We start from the raw sequence: 16,792 nt of genomic DNA, 5'->3' as shown, positions 1-16,792 counted from the left end.
ATGTCCATAGATTTACAAAAGTGTTGGGCTAGCGTAATTTTAAAATTTCTAGGGAAACTGGGGATCCATGGCATAGTTCATCAAAAATCTGTGTATCAGGTTGTCAAAACTTCTTCTTTAATCCCTCTGTTGTCTGTATATCGGCTCATCAAATTCCTCGTCCAAGTGGGTCTTTTTACCTTGGAGGAAACGGAAAAACAGGTGAAAGAAACGGACCGTAGAAATCGCATTTTCATTACATCATTGTTTCTACCGTTGGGTCGTAAATCAAGTCCATTGGAATTACAGTTTCCTCACTCCTCAAACTCATTACCCTTGTACGATGTTTGCACTTCATTAAAGCCTGACCGCATCTAAATATCAATCCAATCGATATGACAACACCTAAGATACATAGGAGAAACTTCCCAACATCCATTATGACTCCTTGAGCCCATTCTCCTAAACCAGAAAACCAATTTCGCGGGTTCAACCATGACACCCAACCAGTCAGCTCATTACCTACAGCAGCAAGAGTGAGATTGTGTCTCCTGCGAAATTCCCACTTCAATTGGAGAATATCGTCCATCTTTTGGTCTATGACCTCGACCGGATCCTCGGTGCTATTCGTAATATATGTGCAACATTTCACGCCGTATTGTGTTGCCAGTGTGACACAATATCCGCCTGTCACTGCTGTGAGGTAATTAAGAACCATTCTATGCTGTACCAGTTCTGTTTTGTAAGCTTGAAGTTCCCTTCCAGTATACCTAAATGTGTCATCATACATTTCAGTGATATTATCTAACAAATTTGCGAGCGCCGATATGTATTTATAATTCAGCACTCCTCTAGCGGTGCGGGTGAAATCTAACGCGATTAAGAATTGAATCCCGGTGGATTCACTTATCAGATCAGAGGCCGGATGCTCTGTCTTCTCTATCAGGTGCCTTTTAACAACGTGCTCGTAATGGGTGTGAGTATAAGGAGCTTGGGCAACACGGTGTATGTCTTTCATTTTGTCATGTGATACAGTCATTACTTCAGGCAGTACTTTTCCAATATAACACAATCCTTCAGAGTTTGGGGCAAGCCACTTATACGCCTTTCTCCCGCATATGAAATATGCATCATCGGGGAGAACATATGGGACGGAGTAGGACATAACCATATTACACACCTTCCATGTGAAATCTCCTAACCCTAATTCTTCCATCTGCTTAGTACACGTATCAGGTTGTACGATATGTGCACAGTATCCTGGTGATACCTCTCCAACTCTCGTAATCCTATTTCCTAAGGTATACCTATACCGGAAAGATTTTCCTCTACTGGCTATGTGGCGTATAAGCTCTGTATCTGTAGGCATTCTATCTGCTCTATGCGAAAAGGTCATGGTTTGATTACTCCATGACACTTCCCAATTTCCCGGCTTTTGGGGATTGGAGATGTTAAAACATAATAGGGACCTATCCACATGGTATTGGTGGAGCTTCAAACTAGGAGGGCTGGAGATATTAAACCTCCTGTCCACCGGTCTCCCACCACTTAACTCAAGTACTTCCCCTAACGTTAAAGGAAATGGTACTAGCCCTGATTTGCTATGACCTTGAGGTACTTGAGAGCATACCCAACAATCTGTTTTATTTAACACACTACCCACTAAGGAGTGATAGTCACTCAATGGATGCCGGTCCATATGGATATTAAAACTGGATTGGCATTTCTTTATGCACCCATCCTCAATGACATTGTTACAGAGCCTACAGATACAGTTTTCTTTTCAGCTAACAATCCTTCACAATGTTTACAAATAACATGACTGCTGGATCGTTTCCGGTACTCGCCTTTGCTTGGTGATTGGGTTGTTATTGGAAATTTACACCTCCGTCTTAGTCATTGGAACCTTTCTGGGTCCTTTCTCGACCTCACTGGTACTCTCACCGAAACAGACTGCTCGGGTCAACATCATGGTCAACAGGAAAAATCCATATCACAGTCTCTTGGGGCAAGTCCATCTTACAGGAGGAGAAAAGAAGAAATTTGTAATGGGGTACAGAAAATCAGTTTGAGGGGGAGCGAAACTTGTTACGATAATTAGTTCTCTCGTCTTGTTGTTCTTCTTGTTCTGCTGTCTTCTCAAAGGTGCTGTCTCTCAGTCTTCCAAACGAACATTCTGGTGATGCAATATTCCCTCCAAACCAGCGATCTTTCTGTAAGGAGCAAAAAAAATCTTGCATTACCATTTGCCTAACTGAGGTGTGACATACCATCTTTAAAACATGAAAGCATGAGTGAGAAGAGAGAGAGAAAACAACAACAGCAAAAAAAACAAGAGAGAGAGAACAATTCATATATGTATATATATAACATAACACATCAATAAACAACAACAGGAAAAAAAAACATTTTTCAAACAAACAGTTTTCAAACATTTTAAAACATTTTAAAACATTGTCAGATCATCAGGCTGTCATATCTACATGTCTAATGGTTTCCTTGCGCAGTCCCTCCCCCCCAGCACTTCCATATTCCATTGTCTGTATCTGGCCAGAATACATTGGTGCGGATATGTCATGCTGGGGTTTGGTAGACTTCTGCAAAGACCAAGTATATATGCAATGTTTGAATCCTACCAATAATCGTCAGAGATGGGGATAGAGAGAGAGAAAGAGAAAAAAAACATTTTTTTTCCACAAATACATTTACAACGTTTCACCTGGTCATTCCTGTGTCTTCAGGGAATGACCTCCCAATTTATTAACCGTTACCTCAGGCTTACCATCAGTCGTATGATCACCTTTCTTGACTACATATCATGGGTGTGGCTCAAAATTCTTCCTATGTGATCCCTGATTGTAATTGTGTGTGTTTTAATTTTGCTCATTTTCATGTCTAGGGGGTCTGACTTTATGTGTGCTATTACAGTTGCTGGCATAATGCCCTTCTCTTTTACAAAGATAACAAACCCGGGGCTTCTTCCAAGTGTCAGTGACCTGAGGTTTTGGTTGATTTGATGCCTCCTCAAACGCTCGGATGCTCATCACCATCAACCGCTTTCCCTGTGCTTCCCTGCTTCCTTGGATATCATGGTTATGTTGTTGTCTAGGGGATTGATATGACTTTTGTATTCCTCTTGATCTACAATCTCTCGCAAAGTGTCCTTTTTTATGACAATTGTAACAGACCTTTAAATTTCTCGCAGGGGTTTGGGGCTTATGCTGGAGTGGTCTTGTGGTTAGGGCCTGTATACTTGCGGCCATTAATTTATCACTTTGTGACTCTCTGTATCTGGTGATATTTTGATCAATATCAATAGCGGCCTCTCTTAATGCGGCCACCGAGATATTTCTCCAGTTTGGGTTGGTGGTCTGTACCCTTGTACTCAATACCTCCTTTAAACCATTCATTAATACCTTAACCGCTATTTCTCTATGCTGTGCGCATGTTTTGAGGTCTGTGATCCCAGTGTTCCTAGCCATTACTTGCAGTGCTCGATTGAAATAACTGGAGATACTTTCCCTTTCGTTTTGTCTTATGGAGAAGATTTCATTCCACTTGACAACGGCAGGGAAATATACTTCCAACTGTTGGTTTATCTGCTTAATACATTCCTGATTGTGTTCCTCCGTTTGAGGTACTTCTGTGTCTAATTGACAATCAGTAATAAATGTCGCAGAGTCAACACCGGAGGGCAAACATGCCCTCAGCACTGTCCGCCAATCTTTGTTGGTGGGTTCTGTTGAGTTTCCTAGTTCTTTAATGAACCTTTGACATGCGACTAGATTTTTCCGTGGATCGGGAAATTCGGACATAATTGATCTCAATTCGGTCCGGGACCAGGGACAGCGCATTGCACTGTCCTGGACGGGAATGGTTCCCTGATCGTCAGTCTTCCCATTGGGGACTGTGGTCACCCTGACAGGACTAAACTCAATTACATCACCTTGTTTTGGTATTACAATATGGGGTACATTTGTTTGTGCGTGATATAAAACATTGTACGTACCTGTGGACACGACCTCACCTGACCCTCCGTTAGGGGGTTTGATTATTGCCTTTACCGATTTGGTCGCGTCCACCTGGATGTCTTGTGTGATGGCTGCTGGAAGTGGTGTCGACATCGTGTTGAGTTCACTTTCTTGCTCGTATTCCTGAGGGAAGTTTGACATGGGGTGCAACTTGCACGGGTTAATAGTTGTACATTTAACAGCATTACAATTATCATTGTTATGTTTATTACACTTATTCTTATCATCTATACTACAGTTGCTAAGTGCGTTTTTATTGTTCAACATTGTGCCTTTCTCCGCAACCATAATCCTCTCCATTGCCACATCTCTCCTCCCAAGATGAGAGTCAGGTATGTCAGTTAGCTCTTTTTGCATTTCACTTTCCTGTTGCCATAACTTTAAACAATCATAATGTTTGATCCGTCTCTTTGCTGGTTCAATAAGACCTATCCTTCTCTTTAGATTTAGTAACACTTCTGGGCTAAAGCTACCTATTCTTGGGAATTTCTCCCCGTCCAGTACAGTCATGCTTTCCCATTCATCACATAAAACCTCTATGTGTGAACCGTATTTTTCACACATTACATACCTGGCCGACCCGATTGGTCGGTTTACTAAATCAACCCGAACCGAGGTTGATCGCCCCCTACCTGAACAACTGGCCCCCATAACTTGCAGGTGTTGCTTTTCTTCAGCGAACCCTTACAAAAACCAAGATGCCCGGGGCAGGCTGGCGGTGAAGTTTACCGAGTACTCCACTCACTTCTCGCCCACGTTGGCCAGTAACACAATCACTGTATCCAGAGCTGTTGTACCCAACCTAGGGCCCCTGTGAACCTTTATTTACTGGGGCGCGTTCCCCAGCAAGTATCGGTTGTTGGATAGTTCCTGAGTGACCAGCGAACTTCCCTTAAAATAAAAAAATTACACAAATCACGTTAGAATGTACAAATAGCGTTTATGACCTTCGTACACAAATAGTACCGGTCAGGTTTACTAATGCACACAATTACGTGCGGTACAATCGTTCAGCACATAAGCAACTAATCTTATGTACTGAGCGACCAACGGAATCGAAAATTACGGCTGCGAATTCCTTCAGCCAGAGCTTGTATGGCCTATATGGGTGTTGCACCAACCCTTTTAGGTGTTGTGCCTGTGGACTGTATAGCGGACTTCCTTGTCTGCTGTACCTGAACCTGCTGGTCTGCTATGACCTCCTGGTCTGTTACAGTATGACCTCCTGGTCTGCTACACTCTAATGCTCAAATTGTATGTTTTAACCAGGGATGCCTCCCTAGCCACCATGTACGTCACTTACACGTATGTACCTCACGAGAACTCGACTTTTCTTGTGGTTCAACCTCAAAAATTGTAAAAACAAACACTCACTCACCACATTTACACTTTTGTTTCTATTTCTATTTCTGCGCAGAAATTTCTCTTTAGACCAGATGTGTTACAAATTAGGAGAAGGATCTTATTAATTTAAATTTTGAATGTTAAAATAGATTTGCGCGATATATCGCCTTGCGTTATTTACCGCGTTGCGCTATTTATCGCGTTGAAAAAAATTAACACTTGTGATTTGAGTTACGTGGGCGTACCCGTACGCTCCGTTGCGTAATATACGCTGCTTGCGTCGGCCCTTGGGTTGCGTACGCAAGTCTCAGTCCTTTGTTAGAGACACGTGTACGCAAAGCAAAGATCCACCGTAACACAATTTATACGTTTATCAATGTAGATGATCCTTTATCATCTACCGCGCACCACACTGACTTCGCCTTGTCTCTCAGGCACAGCTGTGTTTGTCTATACTTTAACTATATTACCTTTTTACTCTTAAACTATGAAATAGCGGCAAATCTCTCTTAGCACGTTTATCAACTATAAAACTGGCAAACAGGAGAGTGATATATGAAAATACACGAATGAAAAGAAATGCAGATATGCGTGCGTGTGTACGCAAGACAGAAATAAACAGTTTTAAAAGAGACTAGCGTGTTGTTCTTACCTCCGGTTCCCGGATTCCTTCAGCACCCTTTACTAAGAGAAGCAGACGCTTATCCAAACAGCACTACGAGGAATATGATCCCCCGCCCTTTGCTGCTGGATAATGTCTGCTGAAATTACCTAGTGCAGATATGTGAAGGACGGGCGAGCCCGCAATTGATAAAGCTAAATATTTATCATATATAATACCCTTTATGAGGTCTAAGAACACTGTACGCTATCTACGTATGAAGTACCGTAAGGGTACGCTAGTTGCGTAACAATCGCTTTGCCGTGATCGAGACGTTCAAGCGTCACGTTCACTCACGGCCAAAAGATCACAGGCAGGCACGTTATTGGCTGTTGACTAACGTAATGATTCGCTATAGCGTAGCGGACGCTCGGGACCACGAGGAGATCACCAGCGGCGCTGACGCTCACTATATTAAACCTTTGTATCTAAACCTTAAACAGTGTATTGTGCAGTAAAACCTTAGTGTAATGTTAGAGTGTAAATGCAACACAGTATAACCTTATTACCTTAAAAGCTGTTTGAGCGTCACCGACGCTCTGAGAATACTAGACACTATAAGAAATACACAGATACCTGGGCTTAGGGTCCAACGCCTAATATGTATATATTTTGAATGATAAACTTGCAAAAGAATTAATACAAATCATACACTACAATATAACATAGACTACCTAACCAGATAACTACACAGGAAATATAATACAATTACTATTTAAAGGAAAATAAGAGAGAAAGAGGAGAAGGAAGAGGGAGAGAGAGAAATTGGCCCACAATAACAAGAAGATCAATATAGTTGCGGAGAAACACTTACGCACAAGGGGAAACGATCGCATGCGCCTCGATATCCAGCTCCCGATTATCAGCAATGAGAACCGTTGAAGAGAGTGAGCTGGATATGGTCGGCCTGCCTATTTATGCCCCACACACAATACAATTCAATGGTCCCTACAATCTCATTGTTCATTGGACACAGGAATTCGGCTTCGCATTATAACAAAAGGTCATAGGTTGATTCATACAGGTGGGCCGTGACCATTTCCAACAGCTCAGGTGGGAGGGAAACTGGGTTTCCCGCCGCATGGATAAGTAAGTGCAAATACAGTAAATGTTCATAAACTTCTTATGTCCATAACTATTCGCACGAGCGATTAATCCGCTTCAAACCAACACCGGAATATTGCTAATTTAAATACTCTTCCGATGGGTACTAAACACCACTGTATTACTCCTGTCTGACCCTTCGTATCAAACAAAGAGGGATTTCTCTGTTCACGAACATTCTATATTAACCAAACTTTCAGAATCTATCAAAGGGACCATGATCTACAAAATACATTATATAGTGAAAATATGTAACGATTGAGTCGCACGCTACGATCACATAAACTCTACCGTAAATACGCATACCGTGCGCCTGCGGGTGCCCGCGACTGTGAGTATGCGCACGTACGGGAGAGCGTACGCATGCGCAGCACGGACCTGTGTGAGGTGCAAATATGGTAGTGTGCATAGAGATATTTTTCTGACTTTGACACCACAGACCTTGGAAGTTTCTTCCCTGTGTAACTACTCCCCATCCTCGGAGGCTCGCGTTCGTGGTCACCAGAACCCAGTCCTGGATGCCGAACCTGCGACCCTCTAGAAGGTGAGTACTCTGCAGCCACCACAGGAGAGACACCCTGGCCCTGGGGGACAGGCGGATCATCTGATGAATCTGTAGATGTGACCTGGACCACTTGTCCAGAAGGTCCCACTGAAAAGTCCTGGCATGGAACCTACCGAATGGAATGGCCTCGTAAGACGCCACCATTTTTCCCAGAACTCGAGTGCAGTGATGTACCGACACCCTGTCTGGCTTCAACAGGTCCTTGACCAAGCTCTGAAGTTCCCGGGCCTTTTCTTTTGGAAGAAAAACCCTCTTTTGTTCCGTGTCCAGAATCATGCCTAAGAAAGGCAATCGGGTCGTTGGAACTAACTGTGACTTTGGTAGGTTTAGGATCCAACCGTGTTGTCGCAACACCCTCAGGGAGAGTGATACGCTGTCCATCAATCGTTCTCTCGATCTCGCTTTTATCAGGAGATCGTCCAAGTATGGGATAATTGTGACACCCTGCTTGCGCAGGAGCACCATCATCTCTGCCATTAATTTGGTAAAAATCCTCGGGGCCGTGGAAAGTCCAAACGGCAACGTCTGAAATTGGTAATGACAATCCTGCACCACGAATCTCAGGAACGCCTGATGAGGTTGATAAATGGGGACATGAAGGTATGCATCCTTTATGTCCAGGGACACCATATACTCTCCCCCCTCCAGACTTGCGATGACCGCTCTGAGCGATTCCATCTTGAACTTGAACCTCTTTAAGTATAGGTTTAAGGATTTTAAATTCAGAATGGGTCTGACCGAACCGTCCGGTTTCGGGACCACAAACAGGGTTGAGTAATAGCCCATCCCCTGCTGAAGCGGGGGAACTTTGACCACCACTTGTTGAAGGCACAACTTTTGAATTGCTGCCAGAACTACCTCCCTCTCTGGGGAAGAAGTCGGCAGTGCCGATTTGAAAAACCGGCGAGGAGGCACCTCTTCGAATTCCAGCTTGTACGCCTGGGAAACAATGTCTATTGCCCAGGGATCCACCTGAGAGTGAACCCAGACCTGGCTGAACAGACGAAGACGTGCTCCCACTGGGGCGGACTCCTCCTGCGGAGCCCCAGCGTCATGCGGTGGATTTAGTAGAAGCCGGGGAGGACCTTTGTTCCTGGGAACTGGCCGTAGTTGGCAGCTTTTTCCCCTTGCCCTTACCTCTGGCAAGAAAGGAAGATCCCCGAGCTCTCTTGGATTTATGCGACCGAAAGGACTGCATCTGATAATGTGGCGCTTTCTTAGGCTGTGAAGAAACATAAGGTAAAAAAGTTGATTTACCTGCAGTAGCCGTGGAAACCAGGTCTGCCAGACCTTCCCCAAACAATTCCTCACCCTTGTAAGTTAAAACCTCCATATGCCGTTTTGAATCGGCATCACCCTTCCACTGTCGGGTCCACAGTGCTCGCCTGGCAGAAATCGCCATAGCATTCGCTCTGGACCCCAGTATGCCTACATCCCTCTGAGCCTCTCTCATATAAAGGACCGCATCCTTAATATGGCCCAGGGTCAATAAAATAGTTTCCTTATCCATTGTATCCATATCAGTAGATAAGGTATCGGTCCACGCTATAACAGCGCTACAAACCCAGGCCGACGATATTGCCGGTCTGAGTAAGGTACCGGTATGAGTGTAAATTGACTTCAAGGTAGTTTCCTGCTTGCGATCCGCAGGATCCCTGAGGGCAGCTGTATCCTGAGACGGCAGCGCTACCTTTTTGGAAAGGCGCTTCAACGCCTTGTCCACCCTTGGGGAGGATTCCCACCGTATCCTGTCCTTGATCGGGAAAGGATACGCCATAAGAATCCTTTTTGAATACTCTTTGCCAATTTTGGCTGCAACCTCGCATCATCATAATCGATACTGGATCCAGAATCTGTGTCGATATCAGTGTCAACTACCGGAGAAAGTGGGCGTTTTTGAGACCCCGAAGGCCCCTGTGGCATAGGGAAAGGCAGGGTCTGACCCACCGTACCGTCCCTGGACTCTGCTTTGTCCAAACGTTTGTGCAATAAATTCACATTTGCATTTAAAATATTCCACATATCCATCCAGTCATGTGTCGGCGTTGCCGACGGCGACACCACACTCATGCGCTCCACCTCATCCCTAGGAGAGCCTTCCGCTTCAGACATGCCGACACGCATGTACTGACACACCACCCACTCAGAAAAAGCTCTATCTGGAGACAGTTTCCCCACAAGGCCCTTTGGAGAGACAGAGAGAGAGTATGCCAGCACACACCCAGCGCCAATAACCCTGGAAAAACCAAAATTTACCCAAATTATGTGCCCACCCCCCCTTCTTTAAAACTCTCTGTCACCGGTGATCAGCAGGGGAGAGTCCGGGGAGCCAGCTTCTCAGCGTGTGCTCTGGAGAAAATGGCGCTGGTAAGTGCTGAGGAAGAAGCACCGCCCCCTCAGTGGCGGGCTTCTGTCCCGCTTTTTTACATCAAACTGGCGGGGATACTCTGAATTACCACTAAATAATAGTGTAAATCAAATCATAGCCAGTCCTAGAGGTATACATTGCTGCCCAGGGCGCCCCCCCCGCACCCTGCACCCCACAGTGTGCGCTGTGTGTGTGTTCTGTGTGGGAGCAATGGCGCGCAGCGGTACCGCTGCGCGTTACCTCATTGAAGATCTGAAGTCTTCTGCCGCCTCTGAAGTCTTCTATCTTCTTATACTCACCCGGCTTCTATATTCCGGCTCTGCGAGGAGGACGGCGGCGCGGCTCCGGGACGGACCGCTAGGGGAGACCTGCGTTCCGACTCCCTCTGGAGCTAATGGTGTCCAGTAGCCTAAGAAGCAGAGCCTAGCATTTAAGTAGGTCTGCTTCTCTCTCCTCAGTGCCACGATGCAGGGAGTCTGTTGCCAGCAGTGCTCCCTGAAAATAAAAAAACCTAACAAAATACTTTCTTTCAGGAAGCTCAGGAGAGCTCCTCTGTAATGCACCCAGTCTCCTCTGGGCACAGTATTAAACTGAGGACTGGAGGAGGGGCATAGAGGGAGGAGCCAGTGCGCACCCATACCTAAAGTTCTTTTTAGTGCCCATGTCTCCTGTGGAGCCCGTCTATTCCCCATGGTCCTTATGGAGTCCCCAGCATCCTCTAGGATGTAAGTGAAATGGTAATTATTATTAATAATAAAATGTATTTATATACATGTGGTCCACAGAGCCGTACAGAGGACAAACTTCTAGACAGTACATGGTAACACAGCAAACAGTACAATACAGCACACAAATAAAAAATAAAACTGCAACTCTCAACACAGCTAATGATGCAAGGGGCACAGGGGCAATAATAAGCTGAGGCCTGTATCCATAGTTGATTTTAAAAAGTTGAAGGAGCATATTTACTAAGGTGTGACTTTTTTTTAGAAGTGGAGATGTTGCCCATAGCAACCAAATCAGATTCTAGATATTATCTTCTCGAAGCAGATAGAGAAATGTGAAGTGTATTCTGATTGGTTGCTATGGTCAACATCTCCACTTCTAAAAAACTCACACCTTAGTAAATATACCTTGACGAGTCTGACACCTAGTTGACCTTATACGGCATGCAGTCAAAAAGCTCTGAAAAGCAGTGTATAAAAACAGCACCTCTTGCACATTTGCACAGTTGTAGGTATCTCTAGATGGTGTTTTACAAAATCCCGACATTCAGAATGTCAACTTCATTATGTCAACAGGATCTGAATGTTGACGTATGACATGTTAGCAGTCGGCATGTTGACATAATGTTTTCTGCTGTGATAGCCCTAAACCTAAATCTGTAATGTCAACATTCACAATGTCAGCTTAATGATCATGACGACACTGTGAGATGGGATGTAGCCGAAATGTCAGCAGTCAGAATGTCGACAGAGAAACATGCCCGTGTTGACATTCTAACGATCATATAGGGCAAAAAAAAAAATTAAACTTTTGTTTCAATAGTGAAAAAACACATTCGCTATTTTGGTTTCAGTTGCATACAAAAGAACCTTCATATATAACAGGTATAGGGGGTATATTCAATTAGGGTCGAGAGCTGCCGTCTGTCGAAAAGACGCAGTTTTCGACTTTCTAAGGTCGAATCGTGATTCGACCTATTCAATCCCCAGCATTTTTATTCGACAAGTCGGGGAATTCGACTTGTCGAATAGTACGTGAATCGGCGGTATAGCTGCCGATTCACGTACTTTTGAGGGAAACGGGGCCAAATTCGACAGGATTTGGCCCCCGTCTCCGACCATCTCAGTCCGACATAAAAAATGTCGGACTGAGATGAGGGACCTTAGAGAAGGAGAGAGGGGTGAGACGGGGGACAGCAGCGCCAGAGGAGAGGAGACGGGAGAGCCGCGGGCACAGGGGGACAGCAGCGCCGGTGGAAAGGAGATGGGAGAGCCGCGGGGAGATGGGGGACAGCAGCGCCGAAGGAGAGGAGACGGGAGAGCCGCGGGCACAGGGGGACAGCAGCGTCGGAGGAGAGGAGACGGGAGAGCCGCAGGCACAGGGGGACAGCAGCGCCGGAGGAGAGGAGACAGGAGAGCCGCGGGCACAGGGGGACAGCAGCGCCGGAGGAGAGGAGACGGGAGAGCTGCGGGCACAGGGGGACAGCAGCGCCGAAGGAGAGGAGACGGGAGAGCCGCGGGCACAGGGGGACAGCAGCGCCGGTGGAGAGGAGACGGGAGAGCCGCGGGCACAGGGGGACAGCAGCACCGGAGGAGAGGAGACGGGAGAGCCACAGGCACAGGGGGACAGCAGCGCCGGAGGAGAGGAGACGGGAGAGCCGCGGGCACAGAGGGACAGCAGCGCCGGAGGAGAGGAGACGGGAGAGCCGCGGGCACAGGGGGACAGCAGCGCCGGAGGAGAGGAGACGGGAGAGCCGTGGGCACAGGGGGACAGCCGGAGGAGACGGTGGGGGCAGATGGGGGACAGCAGCGGGCAGCATAGCTGGAGGATGTCACAACCGCTGCTCATAGCAGCGTCCACCCGGCTCCAGCAAGTGGGACCTCGCTTGCTGAAGCCGGGTGGATGCTGCATTGAGCGGCGGCTGTGACATCCTCCGGCTACGCTGTCCGCTGCTGTAGCGCTGCACTCCCGACTCTCCCCCGTCTCCCCCCCCCCCCCCTCCTCCTCATCTCCTTCGGCGCTACTCTCCCCCTCTGCCCGCATCTCAGCTCCCGCATCTCAATTCGACTTTTTTTAAAGTCAAATTGAGATTGCTTTGAATAGCCCAGGTCGGAACCATTCCGACAAATGAATGTCGGAATGGATCCGACTTCAATTGAATATACCCCATAATCTTCCCTCTCCGCCGAAAGTAGCAAAATATCAATTGTAAAATATGACCACAAAATCATCTAATAAATGCGTGAATGAAAAAAAATACCTACAGTATCAGCTTCAGCCAATCAGAAGCGACTAGTTAGGCTGGCACACGTCATCATCATTAGCATGTACTTCCACGAGATATCAGGCACCAGCAATTAATACAGCTATTGAAAAAAATATCTGATTACCTATATATATATATTTAGAAATATTTCTGTCTCAGTGTGCAATTATGCAAAAATACCCCTACTAGACTATGGGGGTAATTCAGACCTGATCGCTAGGGTGTGTTTTTTGCAGCCCTGCGATCAGATAGTCACCACCTACAGGGGGAGGGGTAAAGCCTGTGTAGGTGTGCGTTCGCTTCTATAGTAGAGCTGCACAAACATCAGTTTTTGCAGTCTCTTTGCAGCCCAGGACTTACTCAGCCGCTGCGAAGTATTACTGGTGATCAGGGCTGGAGCTGACGTCTCCAAACGCCTGAGCCCGCCTGCGTTTTTCTGGATACTCCTGCAAAACAGTCAGTTGACACCCACAAACATCCACTTCCTGTCAATCACCTTGTGATCGCCCGTGCGATTGTTTTTTTCGCACCATCCTGTCGCTAGGCACCAATGCCCGGTGCTTGTGTGCGACACGCCGGTGCAATGCGTTGCATGTGCAGTTCAGTTCTGATCACCCGCACAGCAGCAATTAGGTCTGAATTACCGCCTATGTCTGTTGCTTTTGCCAACTTCCATCTCTCCAAACATAAATAGTTGCAGAGGGATATAATGTGTATGCTTTTTTGATTAACATATACAATGTGCAAAATTGACTAATTTATGCTACAGTATGTAAATAGGACCGCTCCGAGGTCCCGGTATCCAAGCTGGCTCAGGTGTTCCCACCAAACTTGGATCCCACATGGAGGCCGAATGTCTTCCTCCCAGCGTTAAATTCTTGCGGGACTTGGATTCTATATAAGGTGCCATGGATGGGACTTGGTGCCATTTCACTATCATGCACACTGATGAATGCTGCTCTGTACTCTGCTGTATTAGGTGTGCCAAGACTGTTTACTTCAAGTGACTGTGTGGGGGCATGCTGCTTTATGCTGCAGTGTACTCTGTTGCATTGACTGTGCTGTGTCCAGACTCACAAGTGGCTGTGCTCTCTAAAGTGACTGTGTATAGGTGCACACTGCAGTATGCTGCGCTGTACTTTACTGTATTGGCTTTGTTGTGTCCAGAGACTCCAGACTCACACTTTGGAGTGCTCTGTATAGTTACTGTGTATAGGGGCACTCTGCTGTTTGTTGCTCTGTACTCTTCTGTAAATTGTACTGTTTGGTGCGTTTTACTTTAGTGCACTTTGTTCACGTGCATCTATAAGCCCTGTATATAGTTCTATCTATAGTTCTATTGTTTGTACTGTTTGGTAACACTTTACCCTAGTGTGCTTTGTTCATGTGCATCTGTAAGTCCTGTGATTCCATGCAGTTTGAAAGGAGCTGTAAGTTCAAAACAGAAAAAATATATACTGTAGTTCCATTGTTGGTATTGTTCGGTGAACTTTACTTTAGTGCGCTTTGTTCATGTCCATCTAGAAGTCCTGTGACTCCACGCAGTTTGAACCGAGCTGCAAGTTCAAAAACAGAAAAAATATAAACCGTATATAGATTTATTGTTTGTACTGTTTGGTGCGCTCTACCCTAGTGCCCTTTGTTCAATGCCCTGTGATGCCATGCAGTTTGAACCGAGCTGCAAGTTCAAAAAAGAAAATTATAAAAAAAGATATAGATCTATTGTTTGCACTGTTCTGTGCAGTTGTACCCAGTACTCTGGGGTAATGTTTTAATAGATGTGCTATAAACTGCCGTGTGTTTGTGCCGCTGCTCTATCACTTAGTAACCAGCCAATATTGGTGAAAACAATATTGTGAGCTGTGAAGCGGTCAAAATTGACTGGAAATGACTGAAAATTAAGTTATTGAAGTTAATAATACTCATAATACTCTAGGATCAACAAAGGCCCAAATTATGTGATTTGGATTTGTTTTTTTTAATTAAAAAAAAAAAAATGCAAATCCAAAACCAGTCATAGAGGTTTGGAAGAGCCAAACTCAAAATCGGTCAATGAATCAGAGCCAAATCCAAATCTATAATTATGATGATGAGGATAATGATGATGATGATTATTAATATTCTTTTTATTCTAGTTCATACTTTATTGCATTGATTGTATTGTTTCCTCCTAGCAGTGCTCTGATAAACTAATCAAAGTATCAGAAGTTGAAACTGAAATATTGAACTCCCTTGTTCTAAAGCAGAACATCAGCCCGTTGCTACCTCTCTATCTTCTTAACAGAATAAATGTGTGATGATTTGTCACCTTTTCTCTCTTTTCACAGAGATGCCATGTATAAAAGACAAGCTGTCAATTAATTTCTGCAAAACTGTGAAATCTATTGGGAAATGTTCATCGAAAGCCCTTCATTCACAATGCTGTTTCACGTGTGCCAGTCAAGAGGATTCTTTGCCAAACAGCTGAGTCATTGTCATTGTCAAATCAGTCTATGTACTATTTGCTGCAATAAATAGTAATCACATATCACACGTTGGAGACATAATGTATCTTTTAATGAACACAGGAGCGATAAAGTTTTGTGAAATGTGAGAATTTTTTTCTGAAGGGAGTGACGCGTTTCACCAGACAACAAAACAAATCTATAATTCGGAAATGCCTGCATTTTAATAGCTAAGCTTTAGATATTACTCACCTTGAAGTGAGTACACCCATCGAAATTGGGAGGAATACTACTAAACCATATGCAGCTGTGCATTACAAATATGTTATTTTCTAGCATCTACTATTTTCTAGCATCTTCAGGGATCTCCTCTATCTCCATTTCACCCAGTACATCCCTGGACACACAACCGTTGTAATGAAGCGCACATGTCCTGTAATGTAATATGCATGCCCTGGAACGGAGCACACGTCTCCAGTATATCAGGACACTTCCTTGGGCACAATCACCTGTAAATCAGCACACATATTTGAGCACAAAGTCACTCATGTACCCATCAGTACAATGGCTTCAGTGGGCATCTCTGTTCTTTTGTGGGCAGCTGCTACACTTGCGATGCCTTGCCGTTCCATCACTGAAAATGAATGCTGCTGTATCGTCATTGCAACCGCATCTGGAATCAGGCCCATTGTTTCCTTCATGGTGGGTGGAAAGTGTTGCGCTTATCCAGCTCGGGAGATTGCTAGAGTCTTCAGGGAGTTAGGGAGATTGACACTGTTTAGGGAGTCTCCCTAACACTCAGAGAGCATTAGCAAATATGACATACCGGTACTGAAGCCTCAGTCAAGTATAATTACATTAATTATAATTACAAGCCTTTGATGGTATCCCCTTTAAATGATAATTGTGTTGGTATAAAGTAAGTACATTCTGCATAGTTAAAAAGTGTTTTGTTTTCCGGAATAATGAAATAGGTTTCTGGAACACACCTGTCATATTAATAGATTTGTTACTATAGCTTTAAATGTAAAAATAAAATTATTTTAGTTGTCAAAAGAATAAAAATAAGAACTAAATATCAATTATAATTACAGGTCCTAATAACAGTATTCTCTGACATCACTTCCTCTCCGGTTTCTTGGCACTTCATGCTAATGCTGTACTCATTATGCTAATTACCCTTGCTTCCAAAAATGTTGCATCAGTGTTTCATCCTTATTATAACCAATATTACATGTTCTATGACGTATTTTTGTGTGTTACTTCATCCATCTGATTCCTTAATGTAATCTTGGGGTGCTGTT

The 16,792-nt window shown here is 44.9% G+C and overlaps 1 protein-coding gene across 1 annotated transcript in view; it reads left to right on the top strand.

Moving 5' to 3' along the window:
• ADAMTS12 (ADAM metallopeptidase with thrombospondin type 1 motif 12) overlaps positions 1 to 15,576 on the top strand; it is a 1,230,701-nt gene extending 1,215,125 nt beyond the window's left edge. Inside the window, exon 24 of the mRNA XM_063960568.1 lies at positions 15,372 to 15,576. Coding sequence (XP_063816638.1) covers positions 15,372 to 15,511 — 140 coding nt within the window. The 3' untranslated portion in view covers positions 15,512 to 15,576. The remainder of the gene's footprint in view (positions 1 to 15,371) is intronic.
• Positions 15,577 to 16,792: the final 1,216 nt, after the last annotated feature.

Source organism: Pseudophryne corroboree, chromosome 1, assembly GCF_028390025.1.
Source record: "Pseudophryne corroboree isolate aPseCor3 chromosome 1, aPseCor3.hap2, whole genome shotgun sequence".
Classification (NCBI taxonomy): domain Eukaryota; kingdom Metazoa; phylum Chordata; class Amphibia; order Anura; family Myobatrachidae; genus Pseudophryne; species Pseudophryne corroboree.
Note: the sequence above shows the minus strand (reverse complement) of the source record. Positions and strands in the feature narration are given on the sequence as shown.